Source organism: Elephas maximus, chromosome 24, assembly GCF_024166365.1.
Source record: "Elephas maximus indicus isolate mEleMax1 chromosome 24, mEleMax1 primary haplotype, whole genome shotgun sequence".
NCBI lineage: Eukaryota > Metazoa > Chordata > Mammalia > Proboscidea > Elephantidae > Elephas > Elephas maximus.
The window spans coordinates 39,678,415-39,691,502 of NC_064842.1; the positions used below are offsets into that span (position 1 = coordinate 39,678,415).

The following is a 13,088-nucleotide window of genomic DNA, read 5'->3' on the forward strand; positions in this document are numbered from 1 at the left end:
CCCCAAATGTGAATTCTCCAGAATGGTACTTCCCTCAAGTACCATTTTATTTCCTGGACTCTGGGACTTTTGTCCCCAAATCTTGATCTCTCTATTGCTTCCCTAAAAGAGAATTCTGTGCCCTGGGCTCACCTGGAACTCCAAAAAGATTGAAGTACTAGAAACAGGCTATGGCTGCTGCTGGCAGCCAGCAGTGCAAGGCCATAGGAGCCTGCAGATACTGGTCAGCGGGCTCCATACAGCTGGGGCTAGCGGGTCCTGAGTAGCACCCAGGTTTGATTGATAGGCTCTATTCACAAAATGCTCCAGGGGATTGAAAGACGCTCAAAGTTCCCCCCCTTCCACAACTGTGAATTACGCCTAAAAAAGTTGAACTACAAAAGATATTCTCTACCTGTGGGAGTTATCACTATGGGGAAAAAAAAAAAAATCAAATTAAAGCATTTTGAAAGGTACTTGCTGGGAAAAATGTACTTAACCAAACTATGCATACAGGAAAACAATTAGGACTGTCATCTTTAATCATAAAGATGAGATATCTCGATAATACATTAACATTCTATTATGTACCTTGAAATTCTTTCACACGCCATAAGATGAAAAACTGCATATCGTATGGAAAATTAGCAAAAGTACAATATGAAAATTTAAATCCACACAATATAAAGATCTAATGTAAAATCATACTGAATCTTGGTCTTTCAGAGAGTAAACAATTTGCCCTATAACTGAAGAATTCCTTTATTTTGGTTTAAACTCACCCATTAGTTCCCACTTGATGATTCTGCTTTCACTTGTTCAACGGTTTGCAAAAGAGTATCCTTGCGTACTTCTGCAATTCTAAATGTCAATTATCTTTCAAAATTTGAAATAAATCTCTTCAGCCAAGTTTGAATCATGCAAGAGGTTAAAATACATCAGCTGACCCTCAAAGCGATAATATAAAGATTTGAGGAAGGAAATCCAATTATCCCACGCAAGGAAAAAATACTGCCTCTTTGGAAAAAATAATTCAAAAATTTTAAGAGGTGATTGAAAAATAAGAAGAGCAAAAGGTTTTTCAAAGTTTTAAATTGCTCCAATTCCCAGTCGAGGTATTGGTTTTCTGCAAGTCCATGATTTTGCTGGTGGTAATGTTTTTATACTTATATTGGGTACAGTGCAAGAGAGGACCTACAAATTCACATTCATACAACATCGTAAAGATACAAAAAAAGGTTTCCCTTTGCTTCTCATTTTCTCACTACTTATATTTTGTGTTTAAAACAAAACATAGCAAATGTAAAAATAAACAGTGGTCCTTGCATTAAGGCAATATGAATGAGAAAAGTGCAAATACAAAATGAGAGAAATGCAAACTTTAGGGTTTTCACAGAACCATAAATTCCCTCTGCACATATTGGAAATATTTAGGATTATCAGTTAAGCTTTTAAAAATACATTTTCTTAACAAGCGAGAAAAAGCTGGGAATATTCATGTTTTGATAATAATCTTAACTTTTTTCTTTTTCAAAGTGTGCTATTTGGATCCAAACTGAAAACCAGCGTCAGTATTATTCATCACAGTTAATGAAAAATAGCCCTGCTATTGTTATTTCATAATTAACAGGGTTTGGGTGATAATATTGACTTAAGTGCATCTTACTAGTCAACTCTGTTACTAGCCAAAGGATTTAGCCATCTCCTGACATTTATTATGCTGCCATTCCAGATGCCTCAGATTGTTGCCCCTTTTACCTCTGAAGGATACAGTATAAAGTATATCAAATAAAGTCAAACAATCCCTGAGTCTCCCAGAAGAAACCATCAGAGACTCTAGGAACGGCATTTTCAAATAGGATACCCTCAGGCTTGGTTTCTAAGCCGAGGGAAGATATACAAACTCAGATGTTGAAACTATTTCTAAAATAAAATCTTAAGGATAAGAAAGGCAGTGTGTGAGGGTGTTTGGCACGGAACGGGAAGGAGGAAGCGGGACTGCAAGGCGGGCTGCAGTAGACTCCATTGGAGTACTCATATCTTCAGTTCCCCCTGAGATCTCTATTTTCCTGCAGGGACAAAGGTCTTCCAGAACTTTTCATGAGAGATATGGATCTATCCACACCGAAGAGACTAAGCTAAAGACAAAAACAAGACTTCCCCGCCATTATCCTGTGCCAATGGCCTTTGTACCTCTGCCTCCTCCAACTTAGCTGGAAATAAGACAAACTAAGCTAAACTAAGTATAAAAATTTCATGTGGGAAATAGAATGTCACTGATAGCCTGCCATGGATGAGCTCCATGGGTGAAGGAAAGATCTCAGAGATAGTTAAAAGCCCACCTTTTGTTCTCTCTCGATTCCAGTCTCCACTGTCCAGTAATGCTTGATTAGGCAGATACGCAGGGATCTCATGAAAAAGCATTACGAATGTAGGGCTTCTCATAAACAAACAAACAAACAAAAAACAAATCCTTTGCCATCAAGTCTATTCTGACTCATAGCGACCCTACCGGGCAGTGTAGAACTGCCCCATAGGGTCTCCAAGGGCGCCTAGTGGATTTGAATCGCTGACCTTTAGTTAGCAGCCAAAATCTTAACCACTACACTACCAGGGTTTCCTGGGCTTCTCATAGGGGTTGTTATATTTTAAGGGGCCAACCTATTTTCACAAATTCGTTGCCATCCTTCATCAGTATATTTCTGTCTTCAAAGCCACCTAGGCCCCCCACCACACACACACACACACACACACACACTTTTCTAGAACTTATTTCTGTGAAACTTATCCTTCATTTTGAGGACAGAAGGTGTGTCCTCACTACATTGAAGATGTAATACAGCAAGTAGGACAACAACTTGCTATTGACAAGCTTCAGAGTACGTTTATCTTTCCATGGATCCGCACAACATCCACGCTCCCAACTATACCTCTGCCAAATTACCTGTCTTTATCTCCTGCATTCAGAGTCTTTCCTTCATTCACAATCACACGTCAGAATTAATCTTTGGGAATCTCTATATACTTCCCTGAACCCTAAAGATTTATTTATTGAGACAAAAACTGGTTCTTTGAAATGGTCACAGACTCCTTCCCCCATCAAAACATCATCACTCATGGCCATGATTGTTTTCCACATTGATGGGAGGATGTGAATGGCTAGTGGGAAATCCACCCTTGCTCTCTTCTTTCCAATCAGACCATACTATAAAGGTAAAGACAATCTGTACTCCACATTTGTCACCCAGTCAATGCCACAGCTAATTCAGCTGATTTGCCCAATCTCAGCACTCTCCTGAAACTACTAGCTACACTGAAGACAACTTACCTGATGGAAGAAACACTGATCTTTGATTAAGGACATACAAGTATTCTAACTTCCTTGCTCTAAAGCTGAATTAACTTGTAAACGCAGCACAGAACAATGTCATTTACCTGCTAGCTTTCTGGCCTTATCTGGAGATTAATGCTTACCATTGGCTGTGAAAGGACTCTTTTCTCCATCTCACAGTTTAAATAACACAGAATGTGTATATGAGGGAAGCTTATCGAGCCAGTAGGTCAGGGTGACACTGGTTTAAGAAGAAATGTAACACATTTTGACAACTTTTATAGGGAGATTTTACATTCCAACTTTTGGAAAATAATTTTTTTTTTAAATATATTTAGAATGTGCTCAGCCACCCCACCCTAATGAACAAAATTAAACAGCAATGTAGTGATGGTACCAGAGCAATACATGGGGAATTAAAATATAGACCTGGACCTGGGCTGGTGATCTGTTGAGTTTGTTGTTGTTGTGAGGTACCATCGAGTCAGTTCTGACTACCAACGACCCAATGTACAACAGAACGAAACACTGCTGGATCCTGTGCCATCTTCACAATAATTGTTATGCTTGACCCCATTGTTGCAGCCACTGTGTCAATCCTTCTCATTGAGGGTCTTCCTCTTTTCCACTGACCTTCTACTTTACTAAGCATGATGTCCTTCTCCAGGGACTGGCCACTCCTGATAACGTGTCCAAAGTAAGTGAGATGAAATCTCACTATCCTTGCTTCTAAGGAGCATTCCGCTATACATCTTCTAAGACATATCTGTTTGTTCCTCTGGTAGTCCATGGCATATTCAATATTATTCACCAATGCCATAATTCGAACGCATCAATTCTTCTTTGGTCTTCTTTATTCATTATTTACCCTACTCATGCATACGGGGTGACTGAAAATACCATGGCTTGGGTCAGGGCGCACTTCACTCCTCAAACTGGTATCTTTGCTTTTTTTTTTTTTTTGAATTTTTATTGTGCTTTAAGTGAAAGCTAACAAATCAAGTCATTCTCTCACACAAAAACTTAAACACACCTTTCTACATACTCCCAATTGCTCTCCCCCTAATGAGATAGCCTGCTCCCTCCCTCCACTCTCTCATTCGTGCCCATTTCACCAGCTTCTAACCACCTCTACCCTCTCATCTCCCCTCCAGACAGGAGATGCCAACATGGTCTCAAGTGTCCACCTGATCCAAAAACTTGCTCCTCACCAGCATCGTTCTCCAACCCATTGTCCAGTCCAATCCCTGTCTGAAGAGTTGGCTTTGGGAATGGTTCCTGCCCTGGGCCAACAGAAGGTCGGGGGGCCATGACCACCGGGGTCCTTCTAATCTCAGTCAAACCATTAAGTCTGGTCTTTTTATAAGAATTTGGGGTCTGCATCCCACTGCTCTCCTGCTCCCTCAGGGGTTCTCTGTTGTGTTCCCTGTCAGAGCAGTAATCAGTTGTAGCCGGGCACCATCTAGTTCTTCTGGTCTCAGGCTGATGTAGTCTCTGGGTTATGTGGCCCTTTCTGTCTCTTGGGCTCATAATTACTTGTGTCCTTGGTGTTTTTCATTCTACTTTGATCCAGGTGGGTTGAGACCAATTGATGCATCTTAGATGGCCGCTTGCTAGCCTTTAAGACCCAAGGCGCCACTCTCCAAAGTGGGATGCAGAATGTTTTCCTAATAGATTTTATTATGCCAATTGACTTAGATGTCCCCTGAAACCATGGTCCCCAAACCCCTGCCCCTGCTATGCTGGCCTTTGAAGCATTCAGTTTATTCAGGAAACTTCTTTGCTTTTGGTTTAGTCCTGTTATGCTGACCTCACTTATATTATGTGTTTTCCTTCCCATCACCTAAACTCCCACACCCCCTCCCTCCCCCCTCTCGTAACCATCAAAGAATATTTTCTTCTCTATTTAAACTATTTCTCGAGTTCTTATAATAGCGGTCTTATACAATATTTGTCCTTTTGCAACTGACTACTTTCACTCACCATAAATGCCTCCCAGATTCCTCCATGTTATGAAATGTTTCATAGATTCATCACTGTTCTTTATCGATGTGCAGTATTCCATTGTGTGAATATACCATAATTTATTTATCCATTCACCCATCGATGGGCACCTTGGTTGCTTCCATCTTTTTGCTATTGTAAACAGTGCTGCAATGAACATGGGTGTGCATATATCCATTTGTGTAAAGGCTCTTATTTCTCTAGGATATATTTCAAGGAGTGAGATTGCTGGATCCGATGGTAGTTCTATTTCTAGCTTTTTAAGAAAGCGCCAAATTCATTTCCAAAGTGGTTGTACCAATTTGCATTCCTATCAGCAGTGTATAAGTGTTCCAATCTCTCCACAGCCTCTCCAACATTTATTGTATTGTGTTTTTTGGATTAATGCCAGCCTTGTTGGAGTGAGATGGAATCTCATTGTAGTTTTGATTTGCATTTCTCTAATGGCTAACGATCGTGAGCATTTCCTCATGTGTCTGTTAGCTACCTGAATGTTTTCTTCAGTGAAGTGTCTCTGTTCGTATCTTTTGCCCATTTTTTAATTGGGTTATTTGTCTTTTTCTAGTTGAGTTTCCACAGTATCATGTAGATTTTAGAGATCAGGCACTGATGAGAAATATCATGGCTAAAAAGTTTTTCCCAGTCTGTAGGTAATCTTTTTACTCTTTCCGTGAAGTCTCCTGATGAGCTTAGGTGTGTACGTTTTAGGAGGTCCCAGTTACCTAGTTTTTCTTCTACATCGTTAGTAATGTTTTGTATACTGTTTATGCCATGTATTCGGGCTCCTAACATTGTCCCTATATTTTTTTCCGTAATCTTTATCGTTTTAGATTTTATATTTAGGTCTTTGATCCATTTTGAGTTAGTTTTTGTGCATGGATTGAGGTATGGGTCTTGTTTCATTTTTTTGCAGATGGATATCCAGTTCTGCCAGCACCGTTTGTTAAAAAGACTATCTTTTCCCCATTTAACTGTTTTGGGGCCTTTGTCAAATATCAACTGGTCATATGTGGATGGATTTATGTCTGGATTCTCAATTCTGTTCCATTGGTCCATGCATCTGCTGTTTTGACTACTGTGGCAGTATAATAGGTTCTAAAATCAGGTAGAGTAAGGCTTCCCACTTTGTTCTTCTTTTTCAGTAACGCCTTACTTATCTGGGGCCTCTTTCCCTTCCATGTGAAGTTGGTGATTTGTTTCTCCATCTCATTAAAAAATGTTGTTAGAATTTGGATCGGACTTGCATTAAATCTATAGATCGCTTCTGGTAGTATAGACACTTTTATAATGTTAAGTCTTCCTATCCATGAGAAAGGTATGTTTTTCCACTTACGTAAGTCTCTTTTGGTTTCTTGCAGAAGTGTTTTCTAGTTTTCTTTGTACAAGTCTTTTACATCTCTGGTAAGATTCATTCCTAAGTATTTTATCTTCTTGGAGGCTACTATAAATGGTATTGATTTGGTGATTTTCTCTTATTAAATTTTTCATTATGTTCCTGAACAATCTTTCTAATTTCTTCAATTGCTTTATCTGGGTGTTCCTTGGTTTGTTCTGCGTATTGCCTGATTTCCTTCCTGATGTCTTGAGGGTTCTGTATGCTAATCTTTTGTATTCTGCCTCTGGTATTGCCAGGAAAACACTTTCTTCTAGAAGATCCCTTGATTCTTTGTTTTGAGAGCTTGTTGAGGCGATCATGGTCTGTTTCTTTATGTGACTTGATATTGACTGTTGTCTCTAAGCCATCTATAAGTTATTGTACTAGTTTATTTTGTGTTTGCTTACTGTGTCATAGCTTCTTGCTTTGTTTTGATGTGATATGCCCAAATGGGTTGCTTCAGTGAGCTAGCTTGATTATTTTTGCCTTTGGAGTTATGACGTCCAATCTCCAGATGGCTAGAGCAGTTATCAGGTATATCAGTCTAGGAGTCCATTCACTTTTCTTGTATGAATTCAGCTCAGGTGTCCAGGTAGGTGATCATCAAGTGTGTGGCTCTGTCCTATAGTCTTAGAGGGGCAGGGGTGATTGGTGTAGGTACTGGTATCTGGTTGCAGCAGGGGGTCACACTCTGAACAAGGCAGGAGGCTGAGAATCTTCCCCTACGTGTCTCTGAGAAAAGCGTGTCCCTGTTCCCTAGAGTGTACAGGTGGGTGGGTTCTGCAGATTGACCATTGGCACCCAATGTTTTTGGTTGTAAGAATTGGGAGGTACCAGTTATCCTTGGACCCCTGTTATGGGTGGCTGCATGGCCCATGTCGAGCTACCAGTCCTTAAGCCCCTGATGTGAGTAGGTGAGGACACTGTTTAATAGGCAAAGCAATGTAAAAAATCAAACACCTGCCTCTCCGCCACACAGCTGAAACCGTTGGAGTCTGCCAACGAGGGCCTATTCTCCTGAAATAGGCCCACACAGGACCATGCAGAGGGGAAATGTACTCAAAGTCCATGGACCATTTATGCCTGGACAGGAGCCACTTCTGTCCTAAGCTCCCCCAGTTAGTGGATTTGGCAAATTATCTTTTCCCCCCAATTGCAAATTTATTCCTTCTCCAAGGCCGGGAGGATGACTCTAGGTGCTCAGCAGGGCCTGTCTCAGGCCCAGGGAAGTCAGCTGCTGTAGCCAGCCTGGGGTGGGGGGGGATGGGGCAGTAAAATACACGGAAGTACTTAGTTTTTCCTGAGAGCACCGTTCTTCTCTGGTTCCGAGGCGTGAGTAGGCTGTGTGGCTGGCTGCTTCTCCCTAAGGAAACTGCAGCTGAATGCTAATACCAGCTCACTGCTGCCGCTCCCAGGAACGGTGCCTGAGGGCTCCCCCCAGTTCAGGTCCAGTAATTCCTCTCCACTTCTGAACCGTCTCTTCCTCCCCCTGCACCTCAGTTCGTTTTCTAAGTTTGCCTTTGATGTTCAGGGCTCCTAGTTTGTCATAAATAAACTCCTTTCACTTGTTTTTTCGGGTCGTTGTTGTAAAGAGGGCCCGCTGGAAGCATCTGTCTATTCTGCCATCTTGGCTCTGCCTCCATCTTTGCTTTTTAACATTTTAAAGAGGTGTTTTGCAGCCAATTGGCCCAATACAATACATCCTTTGATTTCTTGACTGCAGCTTCCATGGGTGTTGACTGTGGATCCAAGTAAAATGAAATCCTTGACAACTTCAATATTTTCTCCATTTATCATGATGTTGCTCATTGGTCCAGTTGTGAGGATTTTTGTTTTTTTATGTTAAAGTGTAATCCATTCTGAACGCTGTGGTCTTTGATCTTCATCAGTAAGTGCTTCAAGTCTTCTTCGCTTTCAGTGAGCAGAGTTGTGTCATCTGCATATGGCAGGTTGTTAATGAGTCTTCCTCCAATCCTGATGCTGTGTTCTTCTTCATATAGTCTAGCTTCTTGGATTATTTGCTTAGTATATAGATTGAATAAGTATGGTGAAAGGATACAACCTTGATGTACACCTTTCCTGATTTTAAACCATGCACTATCCCCTTGTTGTGTTCAAACAGCTGCCTCTAGGTTTATGTGCAGGTTCCTCATGAGCACAACTAAGTGTTCTGAAATTCCCATTCTTCCAATGTTTTTCATAATTTGTTATGATCCACACAAACTAATGCCTTTGCATAGTCAATAAAACACAGGTAAACATCTTTCTGATATTCTCTGCCTTCAGCCAAGATTCATCTGACATCAGCAATGATATCCCTCATTCCACGTTCTCTTCTGAATCCAGCTTGAATTTCCAGTAGTTTGCTCTTGATGTACTGCTACAATGATTTTTTAATTATCTTCAAGAAAAATTTTTACTTGCATGTGATAGTAATGATATTGTTCGATAATTTTCGCATTCCATTGGATCACCTTTATTTGGAACAGGTATGAATTTGAATTTCTTCCAGTCAGTTGGCCAGGTAGCTGTATTTCAAATTTCTTGGCATAGATGAATGAGCACGTAGAGCATTGCATCCATTTGTTTAAACATCTCAATCGTCATTCCATCAATTCCTAGAGCCTTGTTTTTCGCCAACGCCTTCAGTGCAGTTTGGACATCTTCCTTCAGTACCATCAGTTCTTGATCATGTCCTATGTCCTGAAATGGCTAAATGTTGACCCATTTTTTCTGATACAGTGACTCTTTGTATTCCTTCCATCTTCTTTTGATGCTTTTTGATGCATCATTCAATATTTTGCCTGTAGAATTCTACAATACTGCAACATGGGGCTTGAATTTTTTCTTCAGTCATTTCAGTTTAAGAAATGCCAAGGGTGTTCTTCCCTTTTGGTTTTCTAACTCTAGGCCTTTACACATTCATTATAATACTTTACGTTGTCTTCTCGAGATGCTCTTTGAAATCTTCTCTTCAGCTCTTTTATTTCACCATTTCTTCCATTCACTTTAGCTACTCTACGTTCAAGGGCAAGTTTCAGAGTGTCTTCTGACATCCATTTTGGTCTTTTCGTTCTTTTTAATGACCTTTTGCTTTCTTCATTATGATGTACTTGATGTTATCCCATAACTCGTCCGGTCTTTGGTCATTAGTGTTTCAATGCCTCAAATCTATTGTTGAAATGGTCTTTAAATTCAAGTGGGATATATTCAAGGTCTTACTTTGGCTCTCGTGGACTTGTTTTAATTTTCTTCAGCTTCAGTTTGAACTTGCATATGAGCAAGTGATGATCTGTTCTGCAGTTGGCTCCTGGCCTTGTTCTGACTGATGATGCTGAGCTTCTCCATTGTCTTTTTCCACAGATGTAGTCGATTCGATTCCTGTGTATTCCATCTGGTAAGATCCACATGTATAGTCACCATATATGTTGTTGAAGAAAGGCATTTCCAATGAATAAGTTGGTGGTCTTGCAAAATTCTATCATGCTATCTCCCACATCATTTCTATTATCAAGGCATATTTTCCAACTACCGATCCTTTTTCTTTGTTTCCAAGTTTTGCATTCAAATCACCAGTCATTATCAACTCACCTTGATTACATGTTTGATCAATTTCAGACTGCAAAAGTTAGTAAAAAATCTCCAGTTTCTTCATCTTTAACAGTAGTAGTTGGTATGTAAATCTGAATAATAGTTGTATTAACTGGTCTTCCTTGTAGGTATATGGATATTATTCTATTAGTAACAGCACTGTACTTCAGGATAGATCTTTAAATGCTCTTTTTGAGAATGAATGTAACACTGTTCCTCTTTAGTTTATCACTCCTGGCACAGAGGAACATACGACTGTCTGATTCGCAATGGCCAATACCAATCCACTGCAGCTCAGTGATGCCTAGAATATCAATCTTTATGTGTTCCATTTCATTTTTGATGACTTCCAATTTTCCTTGATTCATACGTCATACATTCCACATTCTGATTACTAATGGATGTTTACAGCTGTTTCTTCTCATTTTATGTCATGTCACATCAGCAAATGAAAGTCCCAAAAGCTTTACTCTGTCCACATCATTAAGGTCAACTCTACTTTGAGGAAGCAACTCTTTCCCAGTCATATTTTGAGTGCCTTTAAACTGGAGGGGCTCATCTTCCAGTATTGTATCAGATAATGTTCCACTGCTTTCCATAAAGTTTTCACTGGCCAGTGTTTTCAGAAGCAGATCACCAGGTCCTTCTTCCCAGTCTGTCTTAGGCTGGAGGCTCTGATGAAATCTACCCACCGTGGGTGACCCTGCTGGTATTTGAAATACTAGTGGCATAGCTTCCAGTATCACAGCAACATGCAAGCCACCACGTTATGATAAATTGACAGATGAGTGGTGGTCCACCATAGCACTTACTTTATAGTGAGATTCTAGAACAAGAGTTCTTAAAATTTTAAGAAGAATCTTCTAATTTTCTTTTTTTTTAAAAGTCTGTCTTTTTTTAGTTGTGGTGAAAATATACACAACAAAACATACACCATTTCAATAATTTCTACATGTACACAACTCAGTGACTCTGATTACACTCTTCAAGTTGTGCAACCATTCTTTATCCTTTTCCAAACAATTTCACATTAACATAAACTCACTGCCCCCTAAGCAAAAATTCTCCACTTCCTTCTCCTTCCCCCTCTTCTACTTTTCTTGAGTCCTCAAATTTCAGGATGGAAGAAGGAATGCTGATTTTGAAGTTTCTGAGCTGGACTAGCAGAAGGGGCAAGTATCTACTGACACACCCCTTATGGTAAGAGGAGAGAAATCCAGGATTCTCACTTTCTCTGGGCTGGCAGAAAGAGAAGAAAGCTTGGTAGCAGCATGCAGCTTAGAGATTCAGTAATTCAACAAACAATTAAGGAACTACTAAAAGATATTCTAACCTCCTAGCTGAATCATTCCAATCTAAGACAATCTCTTGCCCCCACTTGATATTACCTCTGGTTCATAAAAGCCCTTTCCTGTCTGGGCTCGGTCTTATGGAAAACACTTTGGTAACAGTACTTAGAAATTACTGCAACATTTGTTTACTCCCTAGTGAATGCATTTGCCACTGAGCATATTCTGTACTTTTATAATGTTGCCTACACTAAGACACTATGGGAAACTTACTTATTAATGGTCACTGTGGAGTTTGGTCATTGTAGAGCTTTGTCTAGGGTACTATGATGGTTAATTTTATGTATCAACTTGGCTAGGCTATGGTTCCCAGTTTTTTGGCCAAACACTAGTCTCGTTGCTGTTGTAGAGTAGTTAACTGTGATTAAATCACTTGGCCATGCGTAAAGCCAATTACCCTCCATAGTGTAAGTAATGCAATATACCAAGTCTTTTAATGTCAAAATGACACAAGCTATGACCTGAGAGGTCAAAGACAAGCTGCTCTTACCATGACCGAGATGTGGAGGATCCTCAGCTCCTCCTCGGCTGACTCATGCTGGGGCTCTTCCGTCGGGTCTTGTCCAGGGAGGCTCAGAGCACCATCTTGGTGATGGATATGAAAAAGCAAAGTGCCATTCTCCAGCCACTGCTGCCTCCAGCGCACCAGGGGGATGTCTTCCGTGTTCCCTGAGATCTCTACAGGACAAACATCAAAGGCACAGGTGAGAATTCAAACTGAACTAAATTTTCCATCTTCCTCTTTCTATGTACTCATACTGATTAACAAGTTTAAGCTGAGGGCAACAAAGGGTTCCAACTGCAGTTAGGTCAGGCTTAACACTGCTCTAAACCACAAAGAAGGGAAGAGATCCTGAAAAGAAGAGGATTATTCACTACACATCTTTCCACCCTAAATCTAGTGAGCCAGGCTCTCACCCACTGAGAAAAATAAAAGGTGAAAATTCAAGTACTTACCCTTATTTCTATGATCAGTAGCATCCTCCACACAGCACAGTTTGAATACCTGATAACCCCTCCCCTCTCCCAGGTAAATACAAGGTTGTTTGCCTCTCGTAAATATGAAAGTGCAAGTTCCCAAGCAATTACTACCAGACACACCAGTGAATCTACCAAGAAGCTAGTTGGTAATTACTGTGCAGAGAACTGGCATTTATGAAACAGTCCTGGGAGGTTACTGCAGAGCAACTGGGGCTGACAGGTTATTTCTAAAACCATAAGCATTTGCCGCATAGTCTATTGGGGATGTTTGATAACTTACTGTGACAGGCACAGTAATGTTTTTAATTCCCTTAATATTTCTCTTCAGTTTTGCACAGAATAGAGACAATATATACGAGGGTGGTAAAGAATTGGGCCTTTAGCACAGAGACAAGCATTAATCTGTTTCTCAGAGCTTCAAAACAAGGCACTGGACTATTTTTAACAAATTAATAACAAAACACCAAAAACCTATTAT

At 40.2% G+C, this 13,088-nt stretch overlaps 1 protein-coding gene across 1 annotated transcript in view; it reads right to left on the reverse strand.

Moving 5' to 3' along the window:
- The window catches only part of ASTN1 (astrotactin 1), a 392,406-nt gene that overhangs the window by 252,281 nt on the left and 127,037 nt on the right, over window positions 1-13,088 (reverse strand). The window contains exon 2 of the mRNA XM_049868516.1: window positions 12,120-12,307. Within this exon, the coding sequence (XP_049724473.1) occupies window positions 12,120-12,307 (188 nt within the window). The remainder of the gene's footprint in view (window positions 1-12,119; window positions 12,308-13,088) is intronic.